Source organism: Macaca nemestrina, chromosome 14 (assembly GCF_043159975.1).
Source record: "Macaca nemestrina isolate mMacNem1 chromosome 14, mMacNem.hap1, whole genome shotgun sequence".
Taxonomy (NCBI): Eukaryota; Metazoa; Chordata; class Mammalia; order Primates; family Cercopithecidae; genus Macaca; species Macaca nemestrina.
Genome location: NC_092138.1, coordinates 32,238,773 through 32,256,893, shown reverse-complemented (window position 1 = coordinate 32,256,893; position 18,121 = coordinate 32,238,773). Strand labels below are relative to the sequence as shown.

Below are 18,121 nucleotides of genomic sequence, written 5' to 3'. Positions count from 1 at the left end.
GTTTCTAGGTGCATATATTTGAACCGATTTTATGTACACAGTTCCATCATAAATTCACAAAAATCCATTTGTATATTTGGCATGGGGTTGTGTAAGGGAACTCAACAGCTTTAGTCACAGAAAAGTTCTCCTAAAGATGGTGGAGCTGGAAGACTTTGACAGGAGAGATGAATCATTTATTGGCACTGAGGTATGCCAGTTATCACACCCTACCAATCATCTGTGAGTTGGATATGGCTTTTTTTTTTTTTTTTTTTTTTTTGACCTAGTCTCACTCTGTCACCCAGGTTGGAGTGCAGTGGTGCGATCTCAGCTCACTGCAACCTCTGCCTCCCGGGTTCAAGCAATTCTCCTGCCTCAGTCTCCTAAGTAGCTGGGATTACAGGCATGTGTCACCACGCTGAGCTAATTTTTTTGTATTTTTAGTAGAGAGAGGGTTTCACCATGTTGGCTAGGCTGGTCTCCAACTCCTGACCTCAAGTGATCCGCCCACCTTGGTCTCTCAAAGTGCTGGGATTATAGGCATGAGCCACCGTGCCCACAGACATGCCTCTTTGTTGATAGATCTGAAGATTGTCTTTCTCAGTCTGGGGTGGTGACTGTCAGACAAACATGCGTCATCTATTTGGTGGCTAGGTGGGGAATATGTACAATATATTTTTCTTTTTTTTTTTTTTTTTGGAGACAGAGTCTCGCTCAGCCGCCCAGGCTGGAGTGCAGTGGCCGGATCTCAGCTCACTGCAAGCTCCGCCTCCCGGGTTCACGCCATTCTCCTGCCTCAGCCTCCGGAGTAGCTGGGACTACAGGCGCCCGCCACCGCGCCCGGCTAGTTTTTTTTGTATTTTTTTTTTAGTAGAGACGGGGTTTCACCGTATTAGCCAGGATGGTCTCGATCTCCTGACCTCGTGATCCGCCCGTCTCGGCCTCCCACAGTGCTGGGATTACAGGCTTGAGCCACCGCGCCCGGCCATATTTTTCTTTAAATATACAAGATGTATTAAGGTTCCAGCAGGAAATATATGGCACACTCAAGGAGTTTAATTGAAGAGATTTTTAATAAAGGTTCCATTTACACACACAGGTATGATCAGGATGAAGAGAACCCCAACAAGGTTAGGTAAGATATTCAAGAGTTAGCAGCAGTGGGAGGCCATTACTACTCACAGGCCTGAAGGAACAGGAGGGAAAGGTATTTCTAGGACCTGTGAATGCTGTGGTTAAACAAGGCTACTCAACTGAGCCACAACTGTAGGAACTCAACTGCTGCTTAGACTAGACAGTGGTTAGGGAGAGGGTGAGGAGTAGACACCCAGAACATTCTCTCCAAGACCACTTGGTCATGCTGCAGGGCAGAAAAGGGTAAATAATGGCTGTGGGAGGACAGATGGAGAAGACCCAGCACACAAGAATAGACATAGAAGATAGAATAAAATATTCACATGAGTTTTAAAAGCATCATATCAGAGGAGACCAGGGAGGGAAAGGAATGCTGGAGTGTAGGCACCACATTCCCCTCAACTGGGGAACAAGGACATCAGCCTGGGAGGAGGGAACTGGGAGCTCAACAAAATGCAAACTATTTTATTGAACCTGGAATCTTTGGAGGCAGGTGATGACTAATGTTTTCCCTTAAATTTAAGAAACGTTTATTGTGAACATGTCCACTTATTTTTTGAAGCTAAGGTGTGAAACAGGGTAAGTGTTTTTGGCCCAGTTTGTGTTAGAAGATTAAGAAGATAATGTGTATGGCCTTAGGCAGGCACAAGTGAAGCAGCCCCAAAGCCCCTTGGGATGAACGTTGGGACCCATTTGAATAATGGAGATGGTCTTTTCAGAGCTCTTTTTTGTTGTTGCTTATACTTTGGACGATTTTCTTTTCTTTTCTCTTTAACAAAGGAGGCCATCCTAGTCTACCAATCAGATCAATGATATCTATTTCCAGTACTGTACCTGTTGGCCTGGTAACCCATTCCAGCTGCTAGGCCAGGACAGGGGTACTGTCATGTTTTCTTGTTCTTTTCTTGGTTCTACTCCTCCTCAAAAAGCCAGACACTCCTCCTGAGATCCCACCATGAGGGCAGAAGAAGAGGCTACATTGCACTGTACATCTGCGTTGTCCAATTTGGTAGCCTCCAACCACACGTGGACATTTGAATCTAAAATAAAATTAATTAAAAAGTAAATAAAAAATTTAGTTCCAGAGTTATGTTAGCCGCATTTCTTGTGCTCGCCAGCCACGCATGGCTGATGGCTACTGCATCAGACAGTGCATAATAAAATTTCCATCATTACAGAAAGTTCTATTGGACAGACTCATCTAGATCCTTGTGCATACCCCTGGTTGGGCTAGGGCGCTGGCAACAGGATTCAAAAGCTGTCTTCACCCACAGACTCCTCTCTTCAATGACAGGTGACTCTGTCTGGACTTGTATAGTTTTCCTATGCAGCTAGCAAAATAGTGATGATGATGGTGATAATAGTGACCTAAATTCATTTAGCACTAAACATGTGCCAAATAGTACATTAAGAGATCTATCATATCATTTAATTACCACCACCACCCTGAGAAAGACATTGTTATCTCCATTTAAAAGAAGCAGAAACTGAGGCTGAGGGAAATTGTGGTCACACAACTATTCAGTTATGCCATGTGAAATTACCACTGTTCAGATATTTTAAAATGCAAATGGAAACTTCATATGGCTTAACCTCTTAGTCAATGGCAGAGCCAGGTTTCAAACCCAGACCCAAAGACCGTGTCAAGTTAAAGGAGGCTAAGCCTTTGTAAATGACCACCTTGAAACCTATGCCATAGGAGTGTTGAAGGATTAAGTGACATAATGTTGGTTTTGTGCCTGGTACACAGTGAGGCTTATGAAACATTATTTTTGTTTTAACTTCCTTCGATCTGTCAGTCTTACTTGCTGGAAGGCAGTGCACAGCTGTCTGAGCAGATGTGGCCAGTGAGATTGGGAGGAGTGGGCCACTGTCATTTCCTAGATTCCCTCCCAGGGACCTGGAGAAGTCCATCTTTGTCATCAAGACCTCTCCCAACCCTTCCTCCACAAGTCCCTACTCCTTTCTCTCAGGCAGTCTCTTCTTCTGGGAAGATGGACCATTCTCTCTGGGCTTCAAGCAGGGATGGGGGTGATGAACATTGGCCCTTCCTAACAGCCCCAGCAGATGCATTTCATCAGTAAACCCCTCCCCTTGGAGACCACAGAAGGAGCAGGAAGGCTGGAGGTGGACAGGAAGAGGCGGCTGCTGCAGTGAGGGTGTCAGGTGGTTATATAAGCTGTGCTCCAGACTTCTTACACGCTGTAACTTTGTTTGCATGATTGTGTCTGGCAAATAAACTAATTAGAAATTTCTCTCTTTTATATTTGGCAAGAGGTGAGAGAAGTCTTCCTTGGCTAAGAGGCCTGTTGTTTGGGTGGGGTTTTTAGGACTTGGGGGTAATTTTCATCCATAAGAGGAAACTATCTCTCAAAAGCAATAGTACAGGATCGCCAGATTTTGCAAATGAAAGTACAGGACACCTTAAATTTGAATTTTAAATAAATAGTTTTTTAGTAAAAGTATACACCATGCAATATTTGGAAAATGCTTCTACTAAAAATTATTTATCTTGAAATGTAACTGGTGCCACGGTTGGGATGTATCTCCTCCAAAATTCAGCTGTTACCAATGTGATACTTTTCAGAGGTGGGTCCTTTAAGAGTTGATTAAGCCATGAGAGATCCTCCCTCCTGAAAGGACGTAAGGGCCTTATAAAAAGGGATTCATGTAGTGTTTGGTATACTTCCTCTTCTACCACGTGAGGATGGAGTAGTCCTCCTCCCCTCAGGAGGATGCAGCAATAGGGAACCATCTTGGAAACAGAAAGCAGCTCTCATCAGACAACCGAACCTGCACATGCCTTGATTTTGGGCTTCCCAGACACCAGAACTGTGAGCAATAAGTGTGTCTTCTTTGTAAATTACCCAGCCTGTAGTATTCTGTTACAGCAGCACAAACAGATTAAGACACCCTAGCCATCCTGTATTTTATCTGGCAACCTTAGGACAGTAGGGCTTCTGTTCAGCCTTCAGAGGCCAGGTCATTGCTGATGATAATAACATTTGGGAGTAAGGGGGAGGGGAATCTAAATCGAGTTTGCCAGCCATAGCCTACTTTCATAATCATAGCTGCTTATGGGAGGGCAGAGCAAAGTGATTTAGACCCCTGGCTCTCAACATGTGTTCCCTTGCACAAGCAGCATCAGCATCACCTGGAACTTGTCAGAAATGCAAATCCTTGAGCTCCATCCCAAGCCTACTGATTCATACCCCAGGGACAGGGCCCAGTGTGCTCGGCTTTAACAAGCCCTCCAGGTGATGCTGAGGACACAAGTTTAGCCCTCCATCAAGAGCCTTGGGGATCAGACAGACCTGGGCTTGAACCTCAGTCCCACTGTTTACTGGCTGTGTGAACGTAGTGGAATTACTTAACTTCTCCAGGCTTCCATTTCTTCCTAAATTAAAAAGTAATCCAATACCTTATTTAGGGATATATTAAAGTAATATGCTACGTATAAAGCCCAAATTGCCTGTCATTGTAAGCAACTATTCTTATTTTTTTTTTCTCTCTGTTGCTTGAATCAGCAATTTATACTTATGACACAAGTATAGGTCCAGCCATGCCCTGAGACAAATTTGAAGGTCTGCATGGCAAGCTCCAGTTACAGGGCAATCTTTGTGTGCTCAGTTCCAAGGAGCCTTTAATTCTCAACACTTCCATTTCCAGTAGTCCTAAGGAAGGAGAAAGAAATTAAGAGGAAAAGGTTACAGGGAGAGTAAGGACCAATTTCCTGTGGGCACTGGTTCTCTAATCCACCAGCAGTGGCAGTGGAGGGCTACACTTTTGCCCACAGCAGTTGTTCAGAAGGTAGGATATTTTTTTTTCTTCCTTTCATGGGAAAGAGAGAGAAAAAGGAGGCCTGAGTTGATGAGGACAATATGGGGGTTCCTTTTAAAGGAGGAGGATTAGTACATTTAGGCATGTTTCACAAGTCCAGTCTAGGGGTTCCCATATTAAATCTAGACAAGAGTTTCTCCAGTTTGACATTACTGACATTTTAGGTCAGATAATTCTTTGTTATGGGGGCTGTCCTTTGCCTTGTAGGATGTTTAGCAACATCCTCAGCCCCTACTTCCTAGATGCCAAAAGTCCCCCTTATTGCCCCTCACAGTATTGGCAATCAAAACCATCTCTAGACATCAGATAGCTTCTGGGGAATGAATTTGCCTTTGAGAACCAATGGTCTAGAGATTTCATTAGATAACATCCACTTAAACCATTTTAATAGCTATCGTTTATTGAGCATTTACACACATCTATTATCCCCAGACTCATTTACAAGGTAGGTGATTTTATTTATTTATTTATTTGTCTGTTTGTTTGTTTGAGACAGGGTCTTACTCTGTCATCCAGGCTGGAGTGCAGTGATGTGATTATAGCTTACTCTAACCTCAAACTCCTGGGCTCAAGTGATCTCACCTCAGTCTTCCAAGTAGCTGGGACTACAGGTGTGGGCCAGCACAGCCAGATAATTTTTAGTAAGTTTTTGTAGAGGCAGGGTCTCACTATGTTGCTCAGGCTGGCAAGGTAAGTATTACCTACATTTTACAGTTGAAGAAACTGAGGCTTAGAGTGTTAGAGGCACTTGCCCTAAACCATACAGCTGGTAGCTCTGGGATTCTAAGGTTTGTCTAACTCCAAAGCTTGTATAATTCCTGCTGTAACACTCCCTTTCTCTGGAAAGTTAAGAATTTTAAAAAAATAATAATAATAATTAAAGTAAAAAAAATTTCTCAAGTCAACTCGAGTCCAAATATGTTTATTGAGCTAGATGCCATGAAAAGCTACAAGAGAAATCTAAGCTATTGCTCCTCTCAAGTTTTCAATATCAATGTCATTGAGAAGGTCAGATGTTTCACACAACACAGGGAAAGAGAACTGTGAGACATACTGAGTTTGGGCCAAAATGAGCATTTCTAGAGGCAGAACTTTGTGAACTAAATGGCCTTTATGTATGTCTGCTTCACATTTCCTTTTGCTGTCAATCATAATTATTTTTTAAAAAGAGAGCAATGAAGCCTTGAAGTTCATGGAATCTACCAGCCACATGTCCTATAAAATATTAATTCTCTTGTCTTGGGGTGGGCTGTGGGTTGCTTCCAACCAAACACTCAGCTATCTTCTTTCTGGCTCTCTGCATGAAGTTCACCTCTCCTCTCTCCCTACGTATGGCGGTATACTCATAAGCCTTCAGCTTGCTGTAGTAATCAGAAAACTTGTTGTAGAGGATGGAAATGGGCATCCCGTTGAGAATGATCCCGAAAGCAATGCAGAGGAAGGCAAAAAACCTGCCCAGGTGGGTCTCTGGGTACATGTCTCCATAGCCCACAGTGGAGATGCTCACCTGTAGAGGAAGGAAAGCAGGATGGAATTGTTAGCACTAGGATCGGGGAGGAGAAGAAAGGGAGAGGAGCAGGCAGAGAAGTGTCCTCCCTGTGGGCGCACATGGGAAGTGTAATGGCTTCCCATGGAGCCTGCTTTAGGAGGTACCAGGAAGACTCCCTGTAGGACCTGTGTCATGAAAAAACAGAAGCTATGGATGGAGCTGAAAGACTTTGGCTGAAATCATGACTACAACTCATGCATGTTTGAATGTAAGATACGGGAGGAGGTAATGCCTATTTGAAAGGGTTGTTGTAAAGAGCATTTAAAATAGTATGTTAAATTCCTGGTGTAGAACGTGCTCAGTAAATGATCTTTGCCTCCCTAACTCAGCTGGGACCAGCTTCAGGACAGGGGATCCCTGGGTTTGCCTGTACACCATATGTATTGGAAAAATCTTGGGCTTAGAACAGTCAGACCTGGGTTTAAGTCCTGACTCTGACCCTTTCCAGCTAAGTGACCTCGGGCAAAACCTTCAGACTCACTGTGTCTCTCTCTCTCCCTCTCTTTTTGTTTCCATTTAAAACAGGAGACAACCATCTAACTCTCAGGATTCTTGTGCTGGCTAAATAAGAAAATGAATATAATGCACTGAACACAGTACCAGGCATACAAAGGGCATGAAACTCCTCCATTGTCTTCCTCTCATCTTTAAAATGAAGACAATTATAACACTTCCCAGAGTTGTTCTGTAGTTCAAATGAGAGACTTCATATGAAGGTGCTTTAATTGCAGATGTCTGGAGAAACACTCTCATTATTTTGTAAAGGGACTTTTGTAAGACATGGCTCACCAAAAATATGTTCACCCCTGCATGAAATACTTCCCATTACTCTTGTCATACTGATTTAAATCCCACTAATTGGAGATTTATTTAGGTTAACAAGCTTCTGTTTTAAAATGCAGATACCCATGGGACTAGTTATCAGTTACCAGAGAAAACCCTGGGAAAATTCCTTGGGGACTGTTTTTTATGCCTCATGTACTCCCTCTGATCCCCAGAGTATTGGCTAAATTACTAGAAGCCTTTTAAGCGGAGCTGTTGCTCACAGTTGTAAACATTTTTGCATTGCACAACTCCAGGGGGCACTCTTTGCTTTGTGTATTTGGGTAGTTGTTGCCATAATTTTCCAGCAGACGGCAGTAAAGCATATGCTCATCTTGTGGATCCATGCTGAGGTGGCCGTTAGCTTAGTAGTGTAAATATTTTTGTTTTGATGATGTAAGGGTTAGTTCGAACCTAGAATAGTGCAGTTGATTGATTAGAATGAAATGGAGAAGTGAGCCAGCTGGACAAAACTGGGGGCACTGATAAGAACCACAGTTCCATCCAGCCCATGAAGAAAGGAAGGGCATCCCTCCTTTCTGGGGCTGATGATGCACCTCCTCTCACTCAATGCCCTGTCTCTGGTGAGAGGTCGTGCAGCCTTTTTTGCAGGGTCAGAATACAAGCAAGCATCCAAGAGAGGTAATATGGTGTAGACAAGCTGAAGGAAACAGGGACTACACTAGACTTGTGGGTCTGAATCCACTTCCCCGCTGAATAAGTTGGGCAGATCACCTAACTTCTCTTGGCCTCAGTTTCTACTTTTGACCTGTGTGGCATCTACCTCACACAGTTGTTATAGGAATTGAAGGAGTGCCTGGCATAGGGTGTGTAAGCAATAATATTAGTATATATATCATCCCAGGGTCCCCCATCCTGAAGCTGGCCCCCACTGAGGAGAGGCAAAGACCAACATTTATTGAGTACACTCTATACCAGAAACTCTATACATGCTATGCTTATCAGACCCACAGGCTGTGGAAACAAGCTCCTCCCTGACTCTGCCCTCTGGTTCCAGTAGAGAATCTCCTTTTCCCAACTTCTGGACCAAGGGGTGATGTGAGGCAGTGATAAAGTGAGATTGTCCGTTAATCTCAAAGTCCTCTTGGTTGCCTGAGTGGGTGTGTGTTTCTTGTCATTGACCACCCCAAAAGTAAAAGAACCCTAGGCCAATCTCTCTCCGGGTGTGTGAGCTGAACAGTAACTTTCATTTGTCACTAACACCATCACTCACACGTGTGGATGAAAGTTTAGTCAACTTTCCCTTGAGGAGGCCTAAAGGGAGTTTGGATTTAGGAGTGAATGGCAGGAAGAGATAGTTTAGAACAGCGGTCCCCAACCTTTTTGGCACCAGGGACTGGTTTTGTGGAAGACAATTTTTCCCATGGACGGGGTTGGGGGAGGGGATGGTTTTGGGATGAAACTGTTCCATCGCAGGTTGTCAGGTATTAGATTCTCATAAAGAGCAAGCAACCTAGATCCCTCGCATGTGCAGTTCACAATAGGGTTCCCACTCCTAATGCTGTGGCTGATCTGACTGGAGGCAGAACTCAGGCGATAATGATTGATGGCCCTCCACTCATCTCCTGCTGTGTGGCCAGGTTCTTAACAGGCCACAGACAAGTGCCAGTCCACAGTCCCAAGATTGGGGACCCCTGGTTTAGAACATGAGACATCCACAGAAGCCCAATGCAGAGGCCTTGGAGGAAACAAGTCACTTAAGGGTTCAGGATGGCAGGGATGGGAGAGGGCAGGAAGACACGGAGGAAGAAAATAATTAAGACAAACTGCTTATTTTCAACTTTTGAACATTCTGCACACTGGCTTTGCTTTACCCTTAAGCCAAACTTCTTTTTTTTTCTTTTTTTGGCTGAACTTTGAGTGAAAAGTCAAAAGCAAAGAGAATTGGCGTAAAGAATAAATATTTGATGTGCATAATATGGTCCAAATATTTTTGTATATCTTCAATCTCTATTTTTAGAGAAAAGATCTCTTCTGCTAGGAGTATATGTGTGACCGGTCCCCAATAATTTGTTCAAAATGTACAGTTAATTTATGTGTTGTCTATTTTGTGAATAATTTGACTCAACAAGTGATCTGTTTCTTGCCCCTTGGCTCCAGGAGGAACTCAGGATTCCTTGGCTTTGGGGAACATTTTCTCCACATTCCATAGGCCAAGCCGTTTCTCCCTAGATGGGAATTAAAAGCTGAAGGCCCCAGACTGACCCAAGTGACCTCACAGAATGAGTTGTCACATTAGCAGGAGTTGGGTTTGGAAATGTGACCAAAATTTCCACGATCCATCTTAATATCCTGAAGAAACCTGGCTAGCTCAGCAACTCTCTGCAAACTGGAAACCTAACCATTCTGCTGTAAACGTACATATTGTCCTTAGCTTTGGGTCCCAAAGCCAGAACGTGACCTTCCCCTGGCAGTTTACTCACTTAACAGCAAATCCTGGCCTGCCAAATATTATGAGGATAAGCATCAAATTTTTCTCTAAAACTTCAGAATACTTGGATTTCTCATTTAACAAGGCAAGTTTGTTTCCCTCATAATGAACAAGGAATAGAATAAATCTTGGCACCCACTAGTACATGCATTCAGGAATTTATGATCCTAGGGAATAAAACTTATTTTTCAAAATAACACTCTGTTTTCCAAAGGAATTAGAGGTGGTGAAGATGGACCTTTTTTGGATAAAATTATTATAAGCCTCAATACATGTTGTCCTTCAAAGGATTCAGCTTCAAAGGCTGTGCTTACTCATGCTATTGTTACAAGTATGTTTGGAATTCCCCTTTTGAATTATAATCTGCACAGTGGATTCAGTGGCAGCAAGCAGTCATATTCACCTTGATGGTTTACTCTAAGTGTCAATCTTAAACGATAAAGTGTCTTAACTATTTTAAAATATTGAATCTAGCCTTAAAAAGATAAAGATTTAGCAACATTACAAAGAAGCAAGTGGATGTGTCACAAACTCTGAAGGTAATTCCTCATGGAATTCAAAGAATGTCTTGATCAGTGGAAGCACTGTTAGAACAAGGCCATGGGTGACTACCTTCAAGAGAACAACCACCCTCATCTGTATATTACAGTTCTGACATGTTTGTAAATGGTACAGTAAGGGGTAGGTGTGCACAGCTAAAGCAAAACCACAAATGTAAGTTTGAGATCTATTAATCTATCCACAGAAAGGTGCACAATAATGATGCTCTCCACATCCTCAGCTTCCTTGCATTTCTCCCTGCCCTCAACAATTCTGTCATGTTCCACTCATGTCATATTGGCTAACATAAGGAACATACTTTAAACACATAAAAGGAGACCACTCCAAAATTGGGACTCCATAAGATCAAAAGTAGTAACAATGCCTAAGAGCCTTTACCCTGTCTATAGCTCCTGTGCTATTTCTGAAGGAGCTAGAACTCTACTACTTTCTGTGCCAGATATTTATATGTTGTCTCTTAGTCCCAAGCCTGATACCCTTCTGTATTTTATTCTACAATTCCAGAACTGGGAGTCTGCAAACTACATTTCCCAGATTCTCTTGCCCACTGTCTTCTAATTATATTCTGCCTATAAGAGACTGGAAGATGGTACGAGGACATAAGGGTCTCTAATCCTGCCTCTGGTTTCTGCTGTCATTCCTCCAATTGCAGCCAATAGCTATGGTTCAGGCATTTTTTGGCATTCCTGGCATCAGCCTCATTGTGCCAATTTAGGAGTCCCTGCAACAGCTACACAGAGGCCCTTCCTCTGGACTCAGCTTCTGGTAGCAATACCTTTTCCCATTTATTCTCCCAGTTCTAGGGCCAATAGCTATTCCCTGCAGTTACCAATCTCTGGATTATCTCAGTTTTCTCTTTCTGCTTTTCCAGTCTTTTTTTTTTTTTTTTTCTTCTAGTCTTCTAACAACTGTCTATTTCCCTGTATTAAATTCCCTGTTTGAAATATTCACCTTGGTATCCGTTTTCCTGACTGCAACCTAATTTATTTTTCAGATGGGTTTCCTCAAAGCAATCAATGAACAAAAATAAAACAATTTCAGTGATCTTGTAAGTGCCACCTATTGGCAAGGTAATGAAAGCATACTTTAGGAAAACAAAGATGGGAACAAGGTCTCTGGGACAAAATTATCTGGTGCCTCAACTAGAGATAAATTTTCTTTTTGAGAAGTTAGTTTTTGAAGGAATGAGTTCATGCCATAGTTTCCTATTTGGTTTCTACAGCTTTAACTTGCCCTGGAAAACTCAGAAGGAAAATGGTTCATTCAAAATCTACTTATTCTTTTCTACTTAAAAACATACCCGCCCCCTACCACACCCCTCGCCCCCCCCTCCCCCGCAAAAAAAAGAAAAAAAAAATGTGGTAATATGTTGAGGCTAAAAAAAAAAGAAAAAGAAAAAACCCTACCCACAGAGGAGGCCAATGATTACAGCTTCATCATAGAGCCCATTGTTCTTGTTTAGCTGTGCCTTGCATTTCCTACCCCCAGGCGATCCAGAGAGCCCCAAGATGGCTGGAGCTGCTTTAGGCGTGGGCCTGTTTATCTGGACTCTCAGAAGTTCTCCCGTGAGGGAACAGCTGACCTTTTTGTATGTTTTATAGGCTCTTTCTTTTCCTCAGTAGAAAAAGAATCATTTCTGTTTTATTTTCTTCCCAAATGAATGTGGAAGCAAAGGTTATTGCTTCCATGTGATAAAGACTATCAACTAGTCAGGTATGGTAGCTTCTATTTATTGCAGACTTACTACAGGCTAGCAGTTTACATATGTTTCCTATTACATTAGTGCTCGCAAATAACTTCCATTTGACAGATGAAAAAGACAGGTCTATCTTACATCCTGATACATGAACATTTGTAGACATAAGTGTCCAGGAGGGATTTGTTTTGCAGCTGCAGGAGAATTCACAATAATGAAAATTACTGTATTTTTCTTAAATCCCTGACTTGAGTTACAGAGAAAGTTTTGCAGGATCCTTGGCATAGAGAGAAGAAAGGTTATTAAAAGCAAGTCAGATTTGGCGTTGTCTGAAAGTACGAAAAATACATAAAACAATGGATAAGAGAAACTCTCTGTAATGTGGGATGAATATTTCACAAAGGATACAGCCCCAGAATGGTGAAATAAAATGCCAGTTCTATTTTTCTTTATCTCATCTTTAAAGTTTCAATTTGTGAGTATATGTTTTCTGATATGTATAATATATTTGAGCAGTTATATATTACTGCAGGAGAAAGATTGCATTATTGGAACTAATTCTTTACATCTTTCTGTATCCAAGCTGTTTGCCATATAACTTTGCAGTGCCTTCCTATAGTGGGTGGGCTAAGCTGCCCTGCTCTTTGACTTGCAGCTTGGCCATGTGACTTACTCTGGCCAATGGACTGAGCAAATGCCATGAACAGAAGCTTATGAAGTGTTTGCGTGATGGGGCTTGCATTCTCTCCCTTATTCTTTGCCACAGCCATGGACTTGTGGCTGCTGGGGTCTGCTAGAGGAATGCAGAGGTCTGCTAGTGGACTAGTCTCTCTCTTCATGCCAGCTGACCATCAGGCATGTGAATGAGTAACGATAGCCTCATGAAAGAGAAGAACCTTCTAGTTGAAATCAAAGTAAATGCTGACTTTTACATTCATGAGCTAAATAAATGCTTGATGTTTTAAGCCATTGAGTTTCAGGATGGTTTGTGATGCATCGTTATTATAGCAATAAATAACTTCTAATTTGTTTATAAATAAATACACATTTATCATGGGTATGTGTCCCAAATTTTTAAAAATAAGATGCATGATCAATAAAATGCTTAGAAACCACTAGATCAATTACTTTTAGGAATTGTCTTCTCAGATTGTCATATCTGTTTAGTCAGGTGCATTTGGATGAGTCTCTTCATCTTTCAAACTTTATCTCAATGTCATCTTCTCCAATAGGGCTTCTCTGACTATCCCACTAAAGACAGACTCTACCGCCTTAACCACTCTCAATCCTGTTATCCCACACAAGCTATACCAATACCTGAAATTATTTATTATCTGTCATTCTCCATTAGAATGTAAGCTCCGCAAGAGAAAAAAAACTTCATTGTTTTTTCTTCTCCTACCCTGTATCCCTAGTGTTTAGAATACTACTGGGCACATTGGAGGTGCTCAAAAACTTATTGTTCAATGAATGAATGAGGTGAATTTTTGTGGGTTACATGACAAATTGGTCCTAGTATTTTGTTTCTTTTCACTTTGCATCTACATATTGGAAACAAAACATTTTGTCCACATCATTTCAAAGTGTTCTTTTCTCTTTGCTCTACTGAGAATATGAACCTTTAGTCTGTATTATGCAGTATAGTTATAAGTGTAGAGAAGAACTGGATTAATAACATAGCAGTCCTGGGGAACAGAGTGGTCTTAGAGTATTCAAGGGCAATTGCTCCCATTGTTTTTCATAGATTAGTTTGGAAATAAATACAAATGATCAGTCTTTTATCTAATGTATAACAAATTTTACTGGTATAAATAATTTTCAGAATAAAATGAACAAAGACCATTGGTAAATGGTAAGGTTCATAAATGGGATGGTTGGAAAGTGCAGAATTTGGCCTGTGAAAATAGTGGCTGATAGAGATAATAGCTTCAAAAGGAAATTCATACAGATAAGAGCAATAGTTGGTAACATTTATTATTGATAAAAACTGGTGATTCAATTTTTGTAAAACTTATAAAAAACATTGATTTTGAGTTAAATAATGCCACTTAACGTAAGGGATAATTCAAAAGGTTTAGACTTCATTGTACATTAAACAGATCAGAAATTTAAGTGAGATCAATCGGTATTCAGTTCAAAGAAAATTTACTGGTAAAAATACAACGTGAGTAACATTATTCTTTATTTTATTTTAATTAAAATTTTTTCTCTAGCCATATCCCTTTGAAAGTAACGTAACTTTTATCAAAGTATTTGTTAATATACAAAAGGTTGAAAAACCTTTTGTGGGTTACAACTGCAGTATCAGAGAGGGTACTAGGTACAGTGCCTACATGCACTAGCCTGTAAAGATGTTTAGATGAATAGAAATTTGACTCTCAGGTGCTGTATCATATCATCAGCGTGTGGATTTACTCTTCTGCTTTCCTGCTTTAGTCACCTCCAAAGTAAATGTCATTTGCTGGGGACAAATCATCGACCATGAGCCTCATCTGTACACATGGTTTATCTACTATGGGGATGACCTTTCATCACTTGGAATATGATCAGAGAAGCAGAATTTGGCTAGCTCATTCAGAAGAGCCTCGTGTCATCCTGCCACTGAAGAAAGCTCACATATCCTCTATACATATGAGCTCCCTGCTTTCAAGGGAAGGAAGACTCACTGAACTGCATACTTTTACATTTCCAACCTCCCCTTTTAGAGGTGACAAAGCAGAACAGCAAGTGAGGGATTGAGGTTTCACAGTTAATTATTCAGGGTCATGGTTAATTATTGGCAGATCTGGGACTAGAATCAGGTTTTCCGTGTGTGTGTGTGTGTGTGTGTGTGTGTATGTGTTTTAAGACGGAGTTTCGCTCCTGTTGCCCAGGCTGGAGTGCAATGGCGCAATCTCAGCTCACTGCAACCTCCGCCTCCCAGGTTCAAGCGATTCTCCTGCCTCAGCCTCTGAAGTAGCTGGGATTACAGCCATGCCCCACTACACCCGGCTAATTTTTTTGTATTTTTAGTAGAGATGGGGTTTCTCCATGTTGGTCAGGCTGGTCTGGAACTCTTGATGGGGTGATCCGCCCCCCTCGGCCTCCCAAAGTGCTGGGATTACAGGTGTGAGCCACCGCGCCAGGCCTAGAATCAGGTTTTCTAAATCTTATGTCAAGCTACATTGCACTGTCAGTGGCCTTGGGCTTGTGTGTCTCAGAAGTGCATACCAGACTGTGGGTTATGACATATACAATGTTAATATTGAAAATATCTACCTTCTGACACAGGAAAACTGGCTATATTTGCTTAATGTCTTTAAAGGTATTACAATCTACTTTTAAAAAGGAAACTATACATTCAATTCTTTCCTTCATATATGCCAACTTATTCATTGATCTCAGAAGACCTGATTAACATTTATTTCCAGGGATTCAGCTGCCATAGCTCAAAATACAGATATTTGAGTAAATAGGACAAGTTATAAAAAGGCAAAAGCCAAAGAAAACAATGACAAAAAATAACTATTATACTAACTGTACAAATTCAGCAATGCATGCAAAAGAACTAAAACTTGAAAGAGACAGTGCTTGGGTGTGGGAAAGGCATGGATTTTGCGGTTGGACAGGCCTGAGTTTCAGTTCTGGCTTTGCCACCTCTAGTTGTGTGTCCACACTCAAACTCTCTGTACTTCAATTTCACTAACTAAGATGGGGCAATAATACTGGGTCCTGAAAGAACTTTAGGGAAGTTAGAGCAAGTTTCAGTTTGAGATGCTTCTTTCCACACTCAGATTTAACTGGAACCAGAGGCGGTGGGGTTTCAGTTAGGATCGACATGGTTCAGCCAAGTCTCACCTTCTTCTCTGCATAAATCTACAGTTTCTTTCAAAAACTGAAGCCATTTCTGCTTGTCCCCTTAAACAAAAATGGTGGTCATAACCATCTCACAAGGCTGTGATGCCAAAATGAGGTAAGCTTTGTAAACCATTTAGGACAGTGGATGTTCAATAAATGGTAAATAACAGTAACAATGACGAATCTTCTTAAAATCTGTCTTTCAAAGGTTTAAAGACTAAATGTAGATTTGGAGATTTCTACGACTAAGTCAAATTCAGTTACTTACTGCAACTCTGAGATGGTCTTTCCAACACTTTGACATCCACTGCCGTTTTGTTAACTGTATGCAGCAATTGGGGGTGAGGAGGAAGAAGAGGATCAGAAGCCAGAGCCTGGTGGCTGACAACCAGGGAAGGGAGGAGCAGCTCGCTGGATGGGAAAGCCCAGAGCCAAGGTACTCACCGCGGCCCACCACCAGGAGTGGGGGATGGTGGTGAAGTTGGTGCTGGGCACATCGTGCTCCACAGAGTAGACGGCTGCGGAGAAAGTGAAGATGCCCATGGCGATGAAGAGCAGCAGGCAGCCCACCTGCTGGTAGCACTGGCGCAGCGTGAAGCCGAAGGCGCGCAGCCCGGTGGAGTGGCGCGCCAGCTTCAGGATGCGGAAGATGCGCATGAGGCGCATGACGCGCAACACCTGACCCACCTTACCCACGCTGCCCACCGTCTGGCCGCGTTGGTGGTTCTCGCCGGTGAAGCACTCGAGCAGCAGCTGAAGGTAGAGCGGCAGGATGGCCACCAGGTCCACCAGGTTGAGGGCGCTGCGCGCGAAGCGCCTCAGGTCGGGTGTGGAGGCGAGGCGCAGCAGGTACTCCAGTGTGAAGAAGCCTATGCACAGCATCTCCACGTGCTCCAGGATGGACCGCAGGTCTGGGCCGCCCTCGTCCTGCTCCGAGTGCTGCTGCATCTCCTCGACGGTGTTGAGCACCAGCGCTACCACGGAGACGAGCACGAAGATGCTGGAGGCCACCCCGATGGCCTTGGCGGCCACCGAGGAGAATGGCTTCTCCATGAGGTTCCAGAGGCGGCGCCGCTGCGGCCCGTAGAAGCGCATGTCGCGGAAGAGCTCCTCTGCCTCCTCCACCTGCGCCTGGGCGCGCAACTCACGCTGGATCTTGAGCTGTTCGCTCAGCTCGTCGCGCCGCTCCTCGAAGCAAATGCGGCAGCAGCGCGGCGTGTACTTGAGCCGCACACCCCAGTAGCCCAGCTCCTCCAGGAAGCAGCGTGGACACAGCTCGTCGAGCACCAGCAGCACCCCGGACAAGTAGAAATTGTAGACCAGCTGGAAGACGGCCGGGTCGCGGTCGAAGAAGTATTCGTCCGTCTGCTCCTCGTAGTCGTCGCACAGGCTTAGCTGGCGGCTGCGGCTGGTGGAGGTGGCCAGACGACCTAGGCGCGTCTTGGGGAAGCTGACCAGCTCGCAGTAGTCCAGTTGGTAGCTGTGGCCGCCCACATTCACATTCAGCGTGGACAACAGGGCCGGAAGGTCGCTGGGGCCTTCAGGCTTGGCGGTGGTGAGCTCCTCTGCCCGCTGGTCCTCCTCTGCCAGGTCATCCTTACACTGGTCTTCCTCCTCCCCATCTTCGTCTTCCTCGATGTAGTAGTTATAGTTGCCCTCTATCCAGCCTTGGATGCTGGCCTGGGAGCCAGAACGGGCCCCCAGGGAGCAAATGCTCCTGCGGGGTTGGCTGCCCTCATTCTCCGTGGTGTTCCAGGGCTTGTAGCTCCAGGACCGTCTCCTCTCGCTCTGTTTCAGCATGGCTGCGGAAAGTGGACTCCTTGCTTTTTCCTCCTGGCTGTCGTAGGGGCCCTAACCTGCTCACTGCCTCTAGGAGGATGGATCACGTGGCCTGCACTGTCTTAGAGAGGCCAGCCTGGACCAGCACACCTAGGGGCCCAGACATTGCCACCGGAGCTGCCCCTCCTCAGGTCCTGGACAGGCCAGCCCAGCCTGCAGGGTCTGAACGCAGTCAGCTGTTGACTGCTCTAATCTTGCTGATTGGGAAGAAGCAAGTGTTAGGAGGGATTTAGAACCTCTTAGCCCATTTCCTCCCCCCACTCCCTTGACCCTGTGACGTAGAGGACGATTATGTGGTCTTAAATCTCTAAAGAATCAGAAGAAGGCAGCGATTATTGCTAATAAAAATGTCAGTCAACCTTGCTCTTAGGAAGTGCTCAATGTATGTGTGCTGAGATGAAATCAACTG

General features: G+C 43.6%; 1 protein-coding gene across 1 annotated transcript; it reads right to left on the bottom strand.

Annotated features, from left to right (window-relative positions):
- Positions 1-5,862: 5,862 nt before the first annotated feature.
- Positions 5,863-17,902, bottom strand: LOC105491815 (potassium voltage-gated channel modifier subfamily V member 2). The gene is made up of 2 exons (XM_011758496.3): positions 16,318-17,902; positions 5,863-6,463 (listed from the first exon to the last, which is right to left on the bottom strand). Exons 1-2 carry the CDS (start codon positions 17,671-17,673, stop codon positions 6,182-6,184), a joined length of 1,638 nt encoding a protein of 545 aa, XP_011756798.1. The 5' UTR covers positions 17,674-17,902; the 3' UTR covers positions 5,863-6,181.
- Positions 17,903-18,121: the final 219 nt, after the last annotated feature.